We start from the raw sequence: 14,494 nt of genomic DNA, 5'->3' as shown, positions 1-14,494 counted from the left end.
TCCAAGGTCAGTAGGGACTTGAGTTGGGAGGTCTTCCTCTATGAGTGTGACACTTGCAGCCTGGTCTTTGGATGTTAACATAGCCACGGCGGTGGGAACCTGGCCAGGCTGTGCAAACTCTACGTGTTGGCCAGGGGAGTGGTGCTTCCTGGCACGAGGAGGTAAAGAGGGGGAGGACTAGCCAGCCCAGGACCCCTATCTTCTTCCCTCTTTCAATGGTATGTGTGCCAGTCCACATATGGCTTGTCTCCATGGGTCCCTACTGCCTTAGGATGACAGGGTCCCACAGGAGACTGAGAAGTTCCTCTCCATCAAGGGACGTGAAGTAACTGACCCTTCGCACAGAATCCCATTGCAGATTCCAGTAAATGGTCCCTGTTCCAGGGACAGCAGGTCTTGTGTCCTTATGACCACGCCCTCTGGCCCAGGGCAAGCATCTGTGCCACCACTGCGCCTTGGTTTCCACACCTTCACCGTATAGGGCCTTTGGCTGAGTCCCTAATGTGGCTATGGGGCAACAGCAACCACACTTTGGTTATTTAAATCTAGTAAGGCCTGGGGCCCTGGCCAGGTAGCTCAGTTGGTTAGAGCATCGTCCTAATATGCCAAGGTTGCTGGTTCGATTCCCAGTCAGGCACATATAAGAAGCAACCAATGAATGCATAAATAAGTGGAACAACAAATCTCTTTCTCTTCCCCTTCCTCTCTCTCTAAAGAAAGCAACAACAACAACAAAAGCTCATAAATGTTTAATGCCTGCAAAACACCTTTGTTCATCCAGCCAACGTAGGTTTTCCAGCTCATAATTTTATCTGTTGCTCAAGGACATAATTTTTCTGATTTATCCACCCCACTGCCTGTTGGTTACAGGGGAGGTGGAACCTCCATTCAGCACCGTGTTCTTCTGCCCGTGCTTGCACATCATGTCCTCTGAAATGTGACCCCCACCGTCACTCTCTACGACGGGGGTCCCCGTACATAGATGGGACTTGGACTTTTCTAGTCCCTTTGTGGGAGCAGCCTCATTAACTGCCATCCTATTCAGACACTAGGCTGTCCCATTTGCTGTGTCTGCTGACGGTCAGTTGCCAAGGCGTCTGCTTCCTGCATACCTGGAAGTGTAGACGCCTGTGGGCAGGGGCAGAAAAAGGTCAGCTCTGCCCTTGGCTTTTGCAAGTGAGCCCAGATGTCTCCCCACGTCTCCTGTCCCTAAATAGGCTTGCTCATTGCTGTCCACCCCTCTGCCTCCCATTGTCAAAGCCACAGAGTCCATCCGTTTAGAATAGCCCAACTGGCTGTACCAGGGTCAGTGATCAGACAAACCACTTTTAGCTCAGCCCACTGGCTACTGTGATTGTTCCTGCTTCCATCCTTATAAGTGCTTGTTTGTTTTTGAAGCCTATTAAACACAGCTCATTTACAAATTAGCAACACCACCCAGAGGTAGAAAACACCGCACACATAACACATGTGTAGACACACATGCACACACAAACAGCTGCAGGCAGACCTGAGGCCTCCATAAAAGAAGTGGGATCTCGGGACCTTTCTCCCCTTCCCACTTTTACCCTCAGTAAGGGTCTAACAGAGGTGTAGACAATATTCCATCATCTTTTTTCTAGTTTCAGTTCATCCCCTAATTTTCTAACCCTGGCGGTCAGTCAACCGCCCACCAGAGGGGTCAGCCCTCAGCCATGGCCGCATGCCTGCCTTCCTCGCCACAGCGTATAAAGTGAACTTCTTACACAAACCCGTAAGATCAGCCAGCACTTCCAGGGCACCCCTGGCTCACACTGCAGTCTAGCGTATTGGTCGCCCCTCCCCACATGGAGGTCCTGGCCAACAGGGATTTCCCCTGCCGATGCCTCTTTCCCAAGGCCCTTTTCTTGGGTCTCCAGGCGGAGAGAAAAATGTCCTGGGCTGAGAGACCAGAGAAAGGGGCTGACAACTCCATTATTACACCGAGTTTGCTAAGGGGACTTACAGAGGAGGAGCGTCTTGGGCAGTGGTATGATGTGGATATTCTCCACCCCACGTGACAGGTGCTAAGGGGATATATACACAGGGCAGGATGGAGAGAGGTACTTGGGTGTGACACCTGCCCCCACCCAGATAAGGGCAAATGCCTTGCATACTTCCTGAGGCAGGGCCACAGCCTGTTCCAGAACCAGCCTGCCTGATGTGACAGTCGTCCAGGGTCCCGGGATTGTCAGGAAGCAGCATGTGGCCAGCATCCAGCGGGTGGTGGGCGAGGTAGCAGTGGGCGGCGGTCAGGCCGTGGCGTAGTCTCCACAGGAGAGAAGCATTTTGACTTGTGCGTGGGCTGATTCCCAGTAAGTAACTCCCTCTGTGGCGAATCAGCCTACCACACACGTCACTGAACAGGGGCGTGGGAAGGGATGTGTGGTTTGGCATTGGTAAGCCAATAGCCGCTGGCCCCAGCCAGCACTGTCCCTTCCCCCGGAGTTTCTGCTTAGAAGGCCTGCGTGGGGCCCAATATATTGCATTTCTAACAAGTTTCTAGGTGATGCAACCTTAACTAGAAAGCTTTTATTTATTTATTTTAAAAACATTTTTATTGATTTCAGAGAGGAAGGGAGAGGGAGAGGGAGAGGGAGATAGAAACATCAATGTTGAGAGAGAATTATGAATCAGCTGCCTCCTGCATGTCCCACACCGGGAATCAAGCCCAAAACCCTGGGCATGTGCCCTGACCGGGAATCGAACCATGACCTCCTGGTTCATAGGGCGATACTCAAGCCCTGAGCCACACCAGCTGAGCAGAAAGCTTTTTAAAATTAAGATATTTGGGCCCCACCCTGGACTGGTCAAATCCAGACTACCTTCAGTGAGACCCCGCCTCAGTGTTTCGAGGATGTTCCCAGGTGATTATAAGGGACAGCGGAGTCTTAAAGAATGCAGCCACGTCTTTAGGGCCACTTGTCCTTCATGAGGCGCGATCAAAGGCCTGGGGGGCATGGGGTACTGATGGGTTTGCTTTGGCTGTGCCCCCCCCAGACATACGGCAGCCCCAACAAGAAGCACGTGGGGGTCATCCTGCAACGGGGCACCCTCATCCTGCTGCTCTGCTGCTTCCCCTGCTGGGCGCTCTTGCTCAACACTCAGCACATCCTGCTGGTCCTCAGGCAGGACCCGGCTGTGTCCAGGTAAGGCGGGCGTGCAGGGCAGGAGGGCCATCCCAGCAGAAAGATGCTCCCATCCAGAGGCCAGGGCCGCGGCCCCACATGAGGCGGTAAGCTTCCCTCGGTTGATTCTGCCAGGCCTGGTGCTCCGCACACCTGCATCTGTGATCCAGACCTCCTCACCTGGTGACGGCAAAGGCAAATAGTCTGGGGAGAAGTAAGATTTGGCAACATCTCCAGGAGCGGTGGTCGCTGAAAGTGTTTAGTTGTGGTTTTGTGCTTATTGACCCTGGTTGCTATGAGTTGCCTCAGTGCTTTCAAAGCCCACCCCTGCTGGGTCCTCCTTCCCTCCCAGCGCTCTGTCTTCATTGGTCTGGGGCAGCCTTGGCGGCAGTGTCTCTCAGAGGTCACCTAGATGACCCTAACATGCTGCCAAGATTGAGACCTACCAGGGCAGTCCTTGTCTTAGACCAGCGGCTCTGAACCCAGGGGGCAGTTGGCAATGTCAGGAGACATTCTGTTATCAGAACTAGTATTAGGGCATCGCTACTGGCAGAAGCCCAAGATGCTACAAACCACAGGAAAGTTGCCCACAGCAGATAATTCAGCAGCCACAGTGCTGAGCCGGAAAAAAGCCACCCTAGACCTAAAGGCTTGGAAAAGCCCAGAAAGGTAGTTTGGGTTATGCGATGACAGTTCCATTGTAAATGTGCACGTTTGCTCCAGAAGTTTAGTCCATTAATTTAGAAAGAGCCAAGACTGCGGAAGGCAGTGACAGCTGGTTTGTCCTGCCTCCCTTTTCCTTGAGATGGAGACCTCATCACTTTTCCTTTCTTCTCTTTTCATTGTATAGGCTTACCCATACTTATGTCATGATCTTCATTCCAGCCCTTCCCGTAAGTTTCCAAGTGTTAAGCTGTTTCTTCTCGCGGTTCACTGAGAAACACAGCTGAGACACCCATGAGCTCAATGAATTGGATCTGGTGATACCCACATGTGACATGGGCTCATTCCAGAAAGTGCGGTTTTAATTTTGCTTAGGAAAGACACAAACATCTGTCCCTCAAGGAAGCCCAAGGTTCAGGTGACTCCAGTGGGCACTGTCCTGACTCCTAGAGCTGGAGGGACTCTGGGGTCATGCAGAGAGGAGTTCGGGCCTTCTCTTCGGTAAGGGGACATTCTTCCGCATCTCAGATCACCTGAGACCTCACTCGGACCCTTTAGATTTGTTTTGCGCTTGCTGACTGTGATGGCACCGACCATGAGTGTGTGTTCATGTTTGACACGGTCATGTGGTTGGGCATAGCCGCTATGTGGTTGGGCATAGCCGCCATGTGGTTGTGAGCCGCTTCATGAGGTTTGCGGGGCGGGGGGGGGCGGGGGGAGGGGGGTGCGTATACAATGCTGGTCCCATAAGATTGTAATGGAGCTTGTGGGGGAGGAAAAGTTTCCTCTATCCTCAGGGTTCTTCTGGCTGGTCTAATAATCAAATAGACATGAGACAGATTATCAAGAGAAAATAACCACATTTAATGCATACTGTGGACGAAAAGGGGCCACATACTAAACCTGACAAGCTCAGGGGAGGCCTGCATGGCAGGACTCGCAAACTCAGAGATCTAAAGTAACCACAAAGGATGGTCTGAAATCAAAACTTCCTAACTAAAAGTGAGTCATGGCCAGTAGCCCTGGAGTAGGCTGGCATCTTCCCTGACAAAGGCCAGTCTTTACCTTAACTGAGCCTGTCTACTGTCTTTTTGCATCTAGGATAACATACCTTTGGAATGTCAGGGGAACCCCTTTTTCCAGACCCTTCAGGGCACAACCTCCCACCAGAGCAGGAGCCCACAGAGCCCCTCATTGTTATCCTGTTCCCCACACACCATCTCCATGTGCTGCAAATGTTAACTGTTTACTATGCCCACCAATGAAAAGAAGTTTGTGCCTATTCATTTTACTCTCTACTCGCCAATCTCAGCGGTTTCCCCACGTTGCTCTCTCCACCTCCCTACTCCATCACCATGGACCTCACACCCGCCCGCGCGTCTTCTCCTTTGGTTCTAAGGCGCACATCGCCGTCCTCTGGCGTTTCCTCACCCGAGGCGGTTCTGCTTCCTACAGCTGCCACCGGTCTGGCTCAAATAGACTCACAAAAATTCTCTAGAGGTTTGGACATTTCTTATGTCGACACTACATATGAGTGGGAACACCAGGTACGTGAGAGAGTCAGAAACCCCACATGCAGGGGATGCTGCGAGATAGACAGGGATCTAGGTATGTAAGCCGTTCTGAGCTAGGGATGAAGCCAAGTGTCTTGGGGACTTCAAAGGGTCTTTGCAGGGTGACACAAAGAGCAGATATTCATGAAATAAAGGTTTTCCTTGACATATAGGTGGGCCTGAAAGGTTACTGTGATAATCTCTTGTTACGGGCAACACCCCTAATTCAAGTTCTAGGTAGTTAAAGGAAGGAGCAGAAGTTTCTCTTGAGCCTGCAGTTAAAGTTCTCTTCAGCTCAGAACAATCTGCATACCACCGAGGCACATCGTGGGGTGACTTCTTCTGGGCCCCCACAAGCTGAAAAATTCCTATTGCCTAGTGAAGTTGCAGCTATCCTCACGTTGTCGCACAGCGCGTCACACATGCTTACCGCTGAGCTAGTTGCCCACAGTATGCAGTTCAGTAACACGCTGTACAGATTTCCAGCCTAGAGCTGTAGGGGAACAATTTGTCACCAAAATGTGTCTCTTTGGCACAAGGGTTATTTTAGGCTGGTTCCTTTTAAGAAACAGCAGACAAGGGAGAAGCTCTGACACCCAGTAGGAGCTGCCCTGTGTGAGGTGCGTTTACAGTTGAAGGGACCTCTCCACTCTCAGGGTGTCTCCCAGGCTGTGCCAGGAGGAGGCGGGACCTCATCCCCAGAAACTCTTATCTGGGCAGAAGATGAGGACTTAAATCTGCACCACACCTGACCCCTGTGATTGTGCTTTTCCTGGTCACTTCCCATAACCGACCCCCAAACCCAATATCTTCTGTCTTCAGCTGAAGAGGCTATTTAAAGTGGTGGCTTCAGCCATTTTGGCACATTCCTCTGTTTTCTGGGGTCTCTTTATGTGTACAGCAGGTACACATACTATTACATTTTAGTTGTTTTTCTCCTGTCAATCTGTTTTTTATAACAGGGGTGTGTCAGCCAAGAACCCAGGAGGGTTAGAGGGAAATGCATTCCCTCCCTACAGAGCCGTGGGCTATAGCGCACAGGCTGGTGTGCCCTAGGCCGACCCCCAGGTTTGTGTAGCACACTCAGGGTGTTTGCACAAGGACGAAATCGCCTAGGGATACATCCCTCCGAGGCATTCCTGCAGCTAAGCCAGGGCTGCCATGACAAAATGCCACGGAGGGGGAGGCTTAAACTAAGAAATCTATTTTCTCATCATTTTGGAAGCTAAAGTCCCAGGTCAAGGTGTCGCAGGCTGGTTGCCTCTGAGAGCTCCTCCTTGGCCGGCAGCCGCCCTCTCACCTCTTCCCACGGCCGTGCCCTTCCTTGCACAGGAAACTGTCATGTCTCTTGTCTTCTTATGAGGACACCAGTCCAACTGGATCAGGGCCATCCTCGGGAAGACCCCACCCCCAACCCCCGCCAGGGAGCCCACAGGAAGACTCCACCCCCAACCCCCGCCAATGAGCCCACAGGAAGACCCCACTTAATCACATCTTTAAAGATCATCTGCATATTCAGTCACATTGGGGGTTAGGATCCAGCATACAGGGGGACACAATTCAGCCCTTAAAAGTAGTCGCCTGCTCTCATTAATCAGTATTGTGGTCTTTAACTTGGCCTGAGACCTTAAACAGTTTAATTTTCGTTACTGTATTAGCAGAAAGGACTGCAGGCTGGTCTATAGCAGGAGCTTCCCTAGAGTTGGCCCAGGGCTTTCTTTCCAGCCCATTACCTACGGAGTCCTCACTGTGCCCCGGGAAGCTGTCCCCTGACCCAGGGCCAGCTGGGTCATGTGCATGTACAGGAGATGTGCCGAACCCTAGGCTCTGGACCCCCCCTCTCCCCCTCCTTCTCTCTGATGACACAGCTCTGTGGTCCCTGTGGGAGCAAAGGGCAGTAGAGCAGTGGCTCTCAGCTCTCTCTGCATGGCCAGGCCACAATGTGAACACCGATCTCTATTTTTCTCTTGTAGGCGACATTTCTTTACACATTACAAGTTAAATATTTGCTCACCCAGGTAATGCGGACTTTCCTCTTCCTTTGTGGGGCTAATAGTTCACAGCTTTCAGGGATGGGGCCCTGGAAGGATCAGAGACGGGGGGCCAGATGGGGAGCCGCCTGCCAACACTGCCTTAATGCCCCCAGCTGCCGCTCCGGGGTTCCTGCAGTGGCCTCGGCCTCTCCCCGCTGCTGGTCCTGCCCTCCTGTGCTCACTTGCGCTTCACTCTATCTACTTCCACCTCCCCCCGAAATGCAGCTCGGCCCACCTAACCCCCTTGCTTAAACTAACCAGGGTCTCCTGATAAATAAGTGGCCCACACAAATGGTTGGCCAAGACCTTTGTCCTGGCCTCTGAGCCCAAGACCACCGAGGCCACCAGAGACAAACACACAGCCCGGCAGTCAGGTCTGTCAACCGGAGCTTTGACAGATTGGAGGGGCCGTGGGTTCTCACCAAAGGGGGTGGGGTTCAGTGAAATCCCAAGGAAGCCGGCTTCCGGAGGTCAGAACAAGCAGGCCCAGTAGGGAAATCGAGGCCAGGCCTGCGCGCGCTCCACCCAAGTCCCCTCTGCGGGAAACCGCCAAGCTCAGGTCCAGTCGATGGCTGTGTGGGAGCTCGAGGAGCGTTGCCCGTGGGTGGGACACGGAGGCTGCCCTGTTTGTGTGAAACTGACTTCAACCCTCCAGGCAGAGCGGGATGCTCTGTTTTTACCGAAAGGATTTCAAACAGCAAGGTTTTTACAGATGTGGGTTCAGAGACCCAGGTTTCCCAGAGATGAGAAAGGACTCGAAGGGGCGAGGTGACACCACAGGTGGGAGACAGTGTTCCCTATGAACTTCACCGGCTTTCGCTAGTGGCTGTGTTTCCTGCTGCCTGGCAAGCAGCTGTTCACTTCCTTAGCCCAAGGCCATTTTACTCTTACGAGTCAAGTCTTAGATTTGAGATGCCAGATAAGACTGGATGCTTCTGCTCTGTGCTTATGAGCAGAGCCAGATAGGATGGAACGCATCTCACACTCGTTTCCAAATTTCCATTTTGCTTGAGAAAGTGCTGTACTTTCACCCTCAGTCTAATGTGGAAAGCAACTTGTTTATACGATTCAATCTCTGCTGGTGCTGGCACTATTGTAGCGTTTCTCTTCTTTCCTCTCTGCGTCCCACCTCTTGCCCTGGTCTCTCTGTGGCTCAGAGGAGGAGGGGAGGAGCTGCGGGGAGGGTGGGAAGTTAAGCGCAGGAAGGAGGTACCCACAGGACTGCGGCTCCCTGTGGCAGCCTGTGGCCCCGCCCTGTTCCAGGGGTCTCTAGTAGGGTGCGATCTCTCCTCGCTCTAGGGAATCATACTGCCCCAGATTCTAACCGGAGTTGCAGCCAACCTCGTCAATGCTCTCGTCAACTATCTGTTTCTCCATGAGCTGCATCTTGGGGTGATGTGAGTCCAACCAATTCTTGGGACAGGGAGAAGGAATGACAGCATGTGGCTTCTCCAAGGCTAGGGGCAGTGAGACCTTTACCTGGTCGTGTCCACGTGTGGTCCCCTCCTTAGACACTCTGGAAAACGGTCCGGTCGGGGTGGAGGAGAGTAATGCTCTGGAAAGATGATCTCGCAGGGCCTACCTCAGCTATCCCAGTGCGGGATGGCGCTCCCCCTGCTGAGGGAGGCTGGGAAGGGCAGAGAACGGCACTCCCCTCACAGGACTGTTCTTCCCAGGGGCTCAGCACTGGCCAACTTGATTTCCCAGTTTTCCCTGGCTCTGTTCCTCTTTCTCTACATCTTCTGGAAGAAACTGCATCAAGCTACTTGGGGAGGTAAAGGCTGTCTTTTGTTTTCCAACTTGGACATGGGCTTTGCCTTGGGTGAGCTCCAGGCAGATGCCCAGCTGTGTTGTAATGGTGTGTGTCCCGCCTCAGGGTGGTCCCTTGAGTGCCTGCAGGACTGGGGCTCCTTCTTCCGCCTGGCCATCCCCAGCATGCTCATGCTGTGCATGGAGTGGTGGGCCTACGAGATCGGGAGCTTCCTGAGCGGTCAGTGCAGGAGGGGAAGGGACGGCTGGTGGAGGTAGGGGGCCTTGCCCAGAAGCGTGGCACCAACGGTCTCTCTCCTCAGGTATCCTCGGCATGGTGGAGCTGGGGGCCCAGTCCATCCTGTATGAACTGGCCACAATTGTATTCATGGTGAGTATCTGAGACTGGCTGTGCGGAGGTGCTAAATGTATCTCTTGACAGGGTCCTAAGACAAGTGTAGGCCTGTTCATAACATTCAGTCCTACGTAAAATTTTATCCCAGGGCCTGAGAGGATCCTTTTGGTTAGGTGGGGTCTTCCTGTGTGCTCACTGGCAGGGAGTGGGGTGGGATCTTCCTGTGGGCTCACTGGCGGGGGGTGGGGGGAGTCTTCTTGTGGGCTCACTGGCAGGGGGCGGTCGTCCTGTGGGCTCACTGGCTGGGGGTGGGGAGGCTCTTAACTGATGTGTCCACTGCTGGGCTTCCATCCCCCAACATGGTCCACGTCTGAAAGATCTCATTTGATTGCCAGACTTGCCAAATAGTTGTCACAACACGAATGCCTTGAGGGCAGGCCATGTTACCTTTCCGTTTCCTATCTTATCTCCCTTCCTTCCTTCCTTCCTTCCTCCCTCTTCCTTCCTTCCTCTCTCTCTCTCTCTCTCTCTCTCTCTCTCTCTCTCTCTCTCTCTCTCTCTCTCTCTTTCTCTCTCTGCCTTTCTTTTTCCTAAGCTCTAAGGGCCCTTCTTTTGCATCTATAGCTTGTTTCCTGAGCCCACACTGCCAAGCTGGCTCACTTCCGCGGTTCACTTCTCCCACCTCTGTGACTTTCTAAATAAGCTTTTCTTATAATTTGAGTTCCTTGGCTCTGAATTCTTTCCCAGCCAAACTCAAGAACTGAGGTGCTTAACCAAGGTCTAAGACCTGATGGCATTTATTTTTATTTATTTATTTATTTTTTTAATATATTTTATTTATTTATTTTTTTATATTTTATTGATTTTTTACAGAGAGGAAGGGAGAGGGATAGAGAGTTAGAAACATCGATGAGAGAGAAACATCGATCAGCTGCCTCTTGCACACCCCCTACTGGGGACATGCCCGCAACCAAGGTACATGCCCTTGACCGGAATCGAACCTGGGACCTTTCAGTCCGCAGGCCGATGCTCTATCCACTGAGCCAAACCGGTTAGGGCAGACCTGATGGCATTTAGCTGTTACCAGATTTGTCCCATTGGTGATGTTAACTGGCTACTTGGTGAAAGCACTGTCTGCCCGGTTTCCACCATCAAGTCACACTCCTTTGCATTGTGATGATAAAGAAGTTGCTGGGAGACCCCTGTGTTTGTTCCCACTAGGGCCTGGTCTCCCATTTCTTTTATATACCCCGCTCTGTCAGTTTCTATAGCCCTTCCTTTAGCGATCCTGATCCTAAGGCAAAATCCTTGTTTAAATGAGTGATAAATATTTTGCCTTAATTAATACTTAATTTCTCACGTGGTAAATTTATAGATAACACATGCATGGGTGGGGTCCCTTGGCCTGGCCTGCACCCTCTCGCAATCTGGGACCCCTCAGGGGATGTCAGAGACCTGATTTCAGCTGATCCCCGCAGGCCAGGCCGAGGGGCCCCACCAGTGCACGAATCTGTGCAGAGGCCTCTAGTATACATATAAGATCTTTAGTTAATCTCTTCCCACCCTTCCCCCTCCCCCCTTCCCTCTGAGATTCATCAGTCTGTTCCATGTTTTCATGTCTGTGCACTGAGTGTCTGCCCCCTGGTGGTCAGTGCATGTCATAGCGACCATTCGACCATTCAACCAGTCACTATGAGGCACACTGACCACCAGGGGGCAGAGGCTCAACACAGGAGCTGCCGCCTGGTGGTCAGTGCACTCCCACAGTGGAAGCACTGCTCAGCTGACCGATGGGAGCCTCTCCCACGGACACTCCCCCTGTGTGCCCCTCACCCATCCAGACCGGGATCGGGACCGGGATCGGGACCAGCATCGGGACTGACTGGGCACGAGCCCGCAGCTGCTTCTCAGTCATGGATGCGCCCGTATTGCCCTAGGATGGGCACGCGGAAACCGCAGCAGAGCGGCAGCAAGCCTACTGAGCAGCGGCAGGCGCAGCAGGGCTGGGATGAGGGGGAGCGGCGCAGCGCCCAGCCCAGGCTTGGGCTCCTCCCTGGCCTCCTGCCACTTTGTGCACTACTACATCCCTTGGGGGATGTTGGACTGCCAGTTTAGGCCTCATCCCAGCAGGCCACGCCAAGGGACCCCACCAGTGCATGAATCTGTGCACAAGGCCTCTAGTATATAGATAATAATGGCTATTTTTTTCCTGAATAATTGCTATGTTTGAGGCACTGTTCTAAATAGTTAGCATGATGGACTCATTTAATCCCAACATAACCCTAATATGCAGGTCCTCTTATGAGGTCTCTTTCACAGATAACTGAGGTCTAGTGAGGGCAGGTAACCTGCTGGGGTCACACAGCTCAGAGGTGCCTGGACAGGGACCTGAACCCGGGCAGTCTGGCTTCAGAATCCCTGTTCCTAACCACAGGCCATGCTGCTGTCCTCTGTCTCTGCTGGCACCACCTCTGCCCTCACAGAGGGCAGCACTGCTCTTGGCTTGGTCTGGGTCTCTGTTTTCCTAAGTTCTTTTTATCCAACATCTGCAAGGGAGGGGTCACCGTTTTAGGATTCTGTTTTCTAAACTTGCCCCCTTGAGGGTGTTTCAGAACAGACCTGTTTGGGCTCCTGGCATCCATCCTTCCACACATAAGGGCGAAAGTGACAGTGCAGCCCTCCCAGCGCCCAGGTTGAAAGCTCTGCTGAAAAGCTAGGCTTGTGACAAGGATCACAGCCCAGGGTTCCAGGTCCCATGTTAGCCTGGCGGCTGCCAGCGAAACACAAGAATGCTGCAAATTACCCTTCTTACAGCTCTAGGACCAAGTTCTACCAACGAGGCGTGAAGCATGGTTTGCCTGGTCCCTCTTCCCTGGGAAGGTGCAGAGCGAGGCTCAGGAGCTGGGAGGCAGGGCTGGTTCCTGCTCTCATGGTTCCCTTTCTCCTTGTAGATACCCACGGGCTTCAGCGTGGCTGCCAGTGTCCGAATTGGGAATGCACTGGGTGCTGGAGACATCGAGCAGGCCAAGAGGTGCTCCATGGTCTCCGTGCTGGTCACAGGTGCTCAGCTTTCCAGCCCGGGACTCCCCTGAGCTGTCTGCGCGGGACCGCAGGTGCCCGGCCCACAGACCTCCTTTCTCACTGGCTGTTTCTCTCTCATTTTACCTCCAGAACTCTTTGCTGTAGCCTTTTGCGTCCTGCTGTTAAGCTGTAAGGATCTGGTGGGGTACATTTTCACTACCGACCGGTGAGTGCCAAGATGAGAAACCTGCGGTAGAGACACGCTGGCAGATGCGTTCCCGCTGGGCCTCCTGGGGCCTTGCCTCTTAGAGTGTTCCTGCGTCATTTGCAACATCAGAAACTCACTGATGTTCCCTGGGGAGACTGCCGGGTGAGGAACCAGTTTCCTGGCATTGGTGGTGGCATATGCTCTGGCGCTCAGGATACTCGTGTGTTTTAAGGGAGGAAACTCCTTTCTGGTCCCATTGATTACCGTTTCAGTTAATTATTTTGTTCCAATGACAAAAATCATCGTGATATCTCAGAATTTGCTGGAGCTCCTGGTTTGTAGTATTTACATAATACACCTGTCAAACGATGGAAGTTAAAGTCGCTCCCGTGGGCTGTCTGATTGATTACTGCGGCAGTAATCACGATGAATAACCCACGATGAATGCCCTCCGCAGCCACGGCAGCTGTGTGGCTGGCGCTGGCGCTTTCAGCGGGGTGGCCAGCCGGGCATTTCTCTGTGGATAGACTGTGGGGCCACCTCTTATCTGGGACTTTTTATCAGCAATTACAAAATGCAAACCGACTCCCATCAAGGAGGCAAAAAGCAGGTAGAGGGACAGGATTAAGCTTCGCGCCTATTCTCCAGGAATTAGGTTGTCAGCTTGGTCTCAGCCATTCCGCTGTGGGAGGCGAGGCTGTTTAACTGCCACCCCTTCAGAAGGAGCCGGAAGGCAACCATAGACAACTTCGTTCTCTTCAGAGGGATCAGAAGTCCTTTATCAGATGTGCTCGCTGCACTGTGGCTTCAGTGGGAAAGTGGGTGTTTGGTTCAGAGTCCGTCCCCTTCGGGAAACCATGCAGAGCAGGAAAAAGAATAAGCAAAAGGCTCACAGACGATGCCTTGGATGAGATGAGAAGACGCCATTGAAAATGTGCAGACAACCTGCAGGTCGCTGAAACTGGCAGAGGCGACCACAGAGGTTCTAGCAATGACATACACCTGGACCTGATCGGAGAGGGACGGAGACCCCCCCCTCAAAGTCGGGGAACACAGCAATCATGTTCAAAGCACAGGCCACTCGTGTGCATAACGTGTGCACGTAAATTTAAAAATCTGGAAGGAAAAGATAATTTTCTAGGAAAAAATTTATCAGAACTTGCCCTAGACAACATAGAAGGTCTAAAAAGATGGATTTCCTTAGAAGAAATAAGAAAAAAATTGTTTTAAAATTTCAACATCACCAACCCTAGAGGGTTCCAGAGGAGAATTTTATAAAACCTTAAAACTTAGATAAGGCAATGCTGTCTGAGCCATTCCAGAAAGCAGAAACAGGGAAAGCCCACCTTCTGCTCATGAAGCGAATAGAAGCTTGGCACCAAACGCTGACCAAGTCAGCACCGCAGAAAAGAAAGGCACAGCCATTGCCACTTATTAACGTGAACTTTAAAATCCAGAACAACACATTGGCAGGTAGAATTCACAGCACATTAAAGACAATGTATTTTGATGGACTATAAAATGGCATGGAATGTGTTAGGTGGAAAATAAAAGTGCAGAGCATCATATAGCGAATGCTACAATGTTGAATAGTAGAGTCTAGAAGGGGAAAATAAGAATATATATTTGTATTTCCTATTTTACATAAACACTGAACTAATACAGACAGTGGTGGAATTGTTATCGGTTGCGGGGTGGTGGGGTCAGGACAGGGGTGGGTGGGGTCAGGACGGGGGTGGTGGGGTCAGGACGGGGTGGGTGGGGTC

At 52.1% G+C, this 14,494-nt stretch overlaps 1 protein-coding gene across 4 annotated transcripts in view; it reads left to right on the top strand.

The window, feature by feature from the left end:
• Positions 1-14,494, top strand: part of SLC47A1 (solute carrier family 47 member 1) — a 37,454-nt gene that overhangs the window by 14,719 nt on the left and 8,241 nt on the right. For all 4 annotated transcript variants that reach the window (XR_013961089.1, XM_080678067.1, XM_080678069.1 and 1 more), the window contains exons 4-12: positions 3,019-3,167; positions 3,997-4,039; positions 7,336-7,380; positions 8,695-8,792; positions 9,072-9,169; positions 9,272-9,385; positions 9,468-9,535; positions 12,451-12,559; positions 12,671-12,746. Coding sequence is in view for 3 of the 4 variants with exons in the window: in XM_080678067.1 (XP_080534193.1) it covers positions 3,019-3,167; positions 3,997-4,039; positions 7,336-7,380; positions 8,695-8,792; positions 9,072-9,169; positions 9,272-9,385; positions 9,468-9,535; positions 12,451-12,559; positions 12,671-12,746 (800 nt within the window). In the remaining variant the exon portion in view is untranslated. The remainder of the gene's footprint in view (positions 1-3,018; positions 3,168-3,996; positions 4,040-7,335; positions 7,381-8,694; positions 8,793-9,071; positions 9,170-9,271; positions 9,386-9,467; positions 9,536-12,450; positions 12,560-12,670; positions 12,747-14,494) is intronic.

This window comes from Plecotus auritus, assembly GCF_963455305.1.
Source record: "Plecotus auritus genome assembly, chromosome: 7".
Classification (NCBI taxonomy): domain Eukaryota; kingdom Metazoa; phylum Chordata; class Mammalia; order Chiroptera; family Vespertilionidae; genus Plecotus; species Plecotus auritus.
The sequence above is the reverse complement of the archived record's forward strand: the minus strand, read 5'-3'. Positions and strand labels throughout refer to the sequence as shown.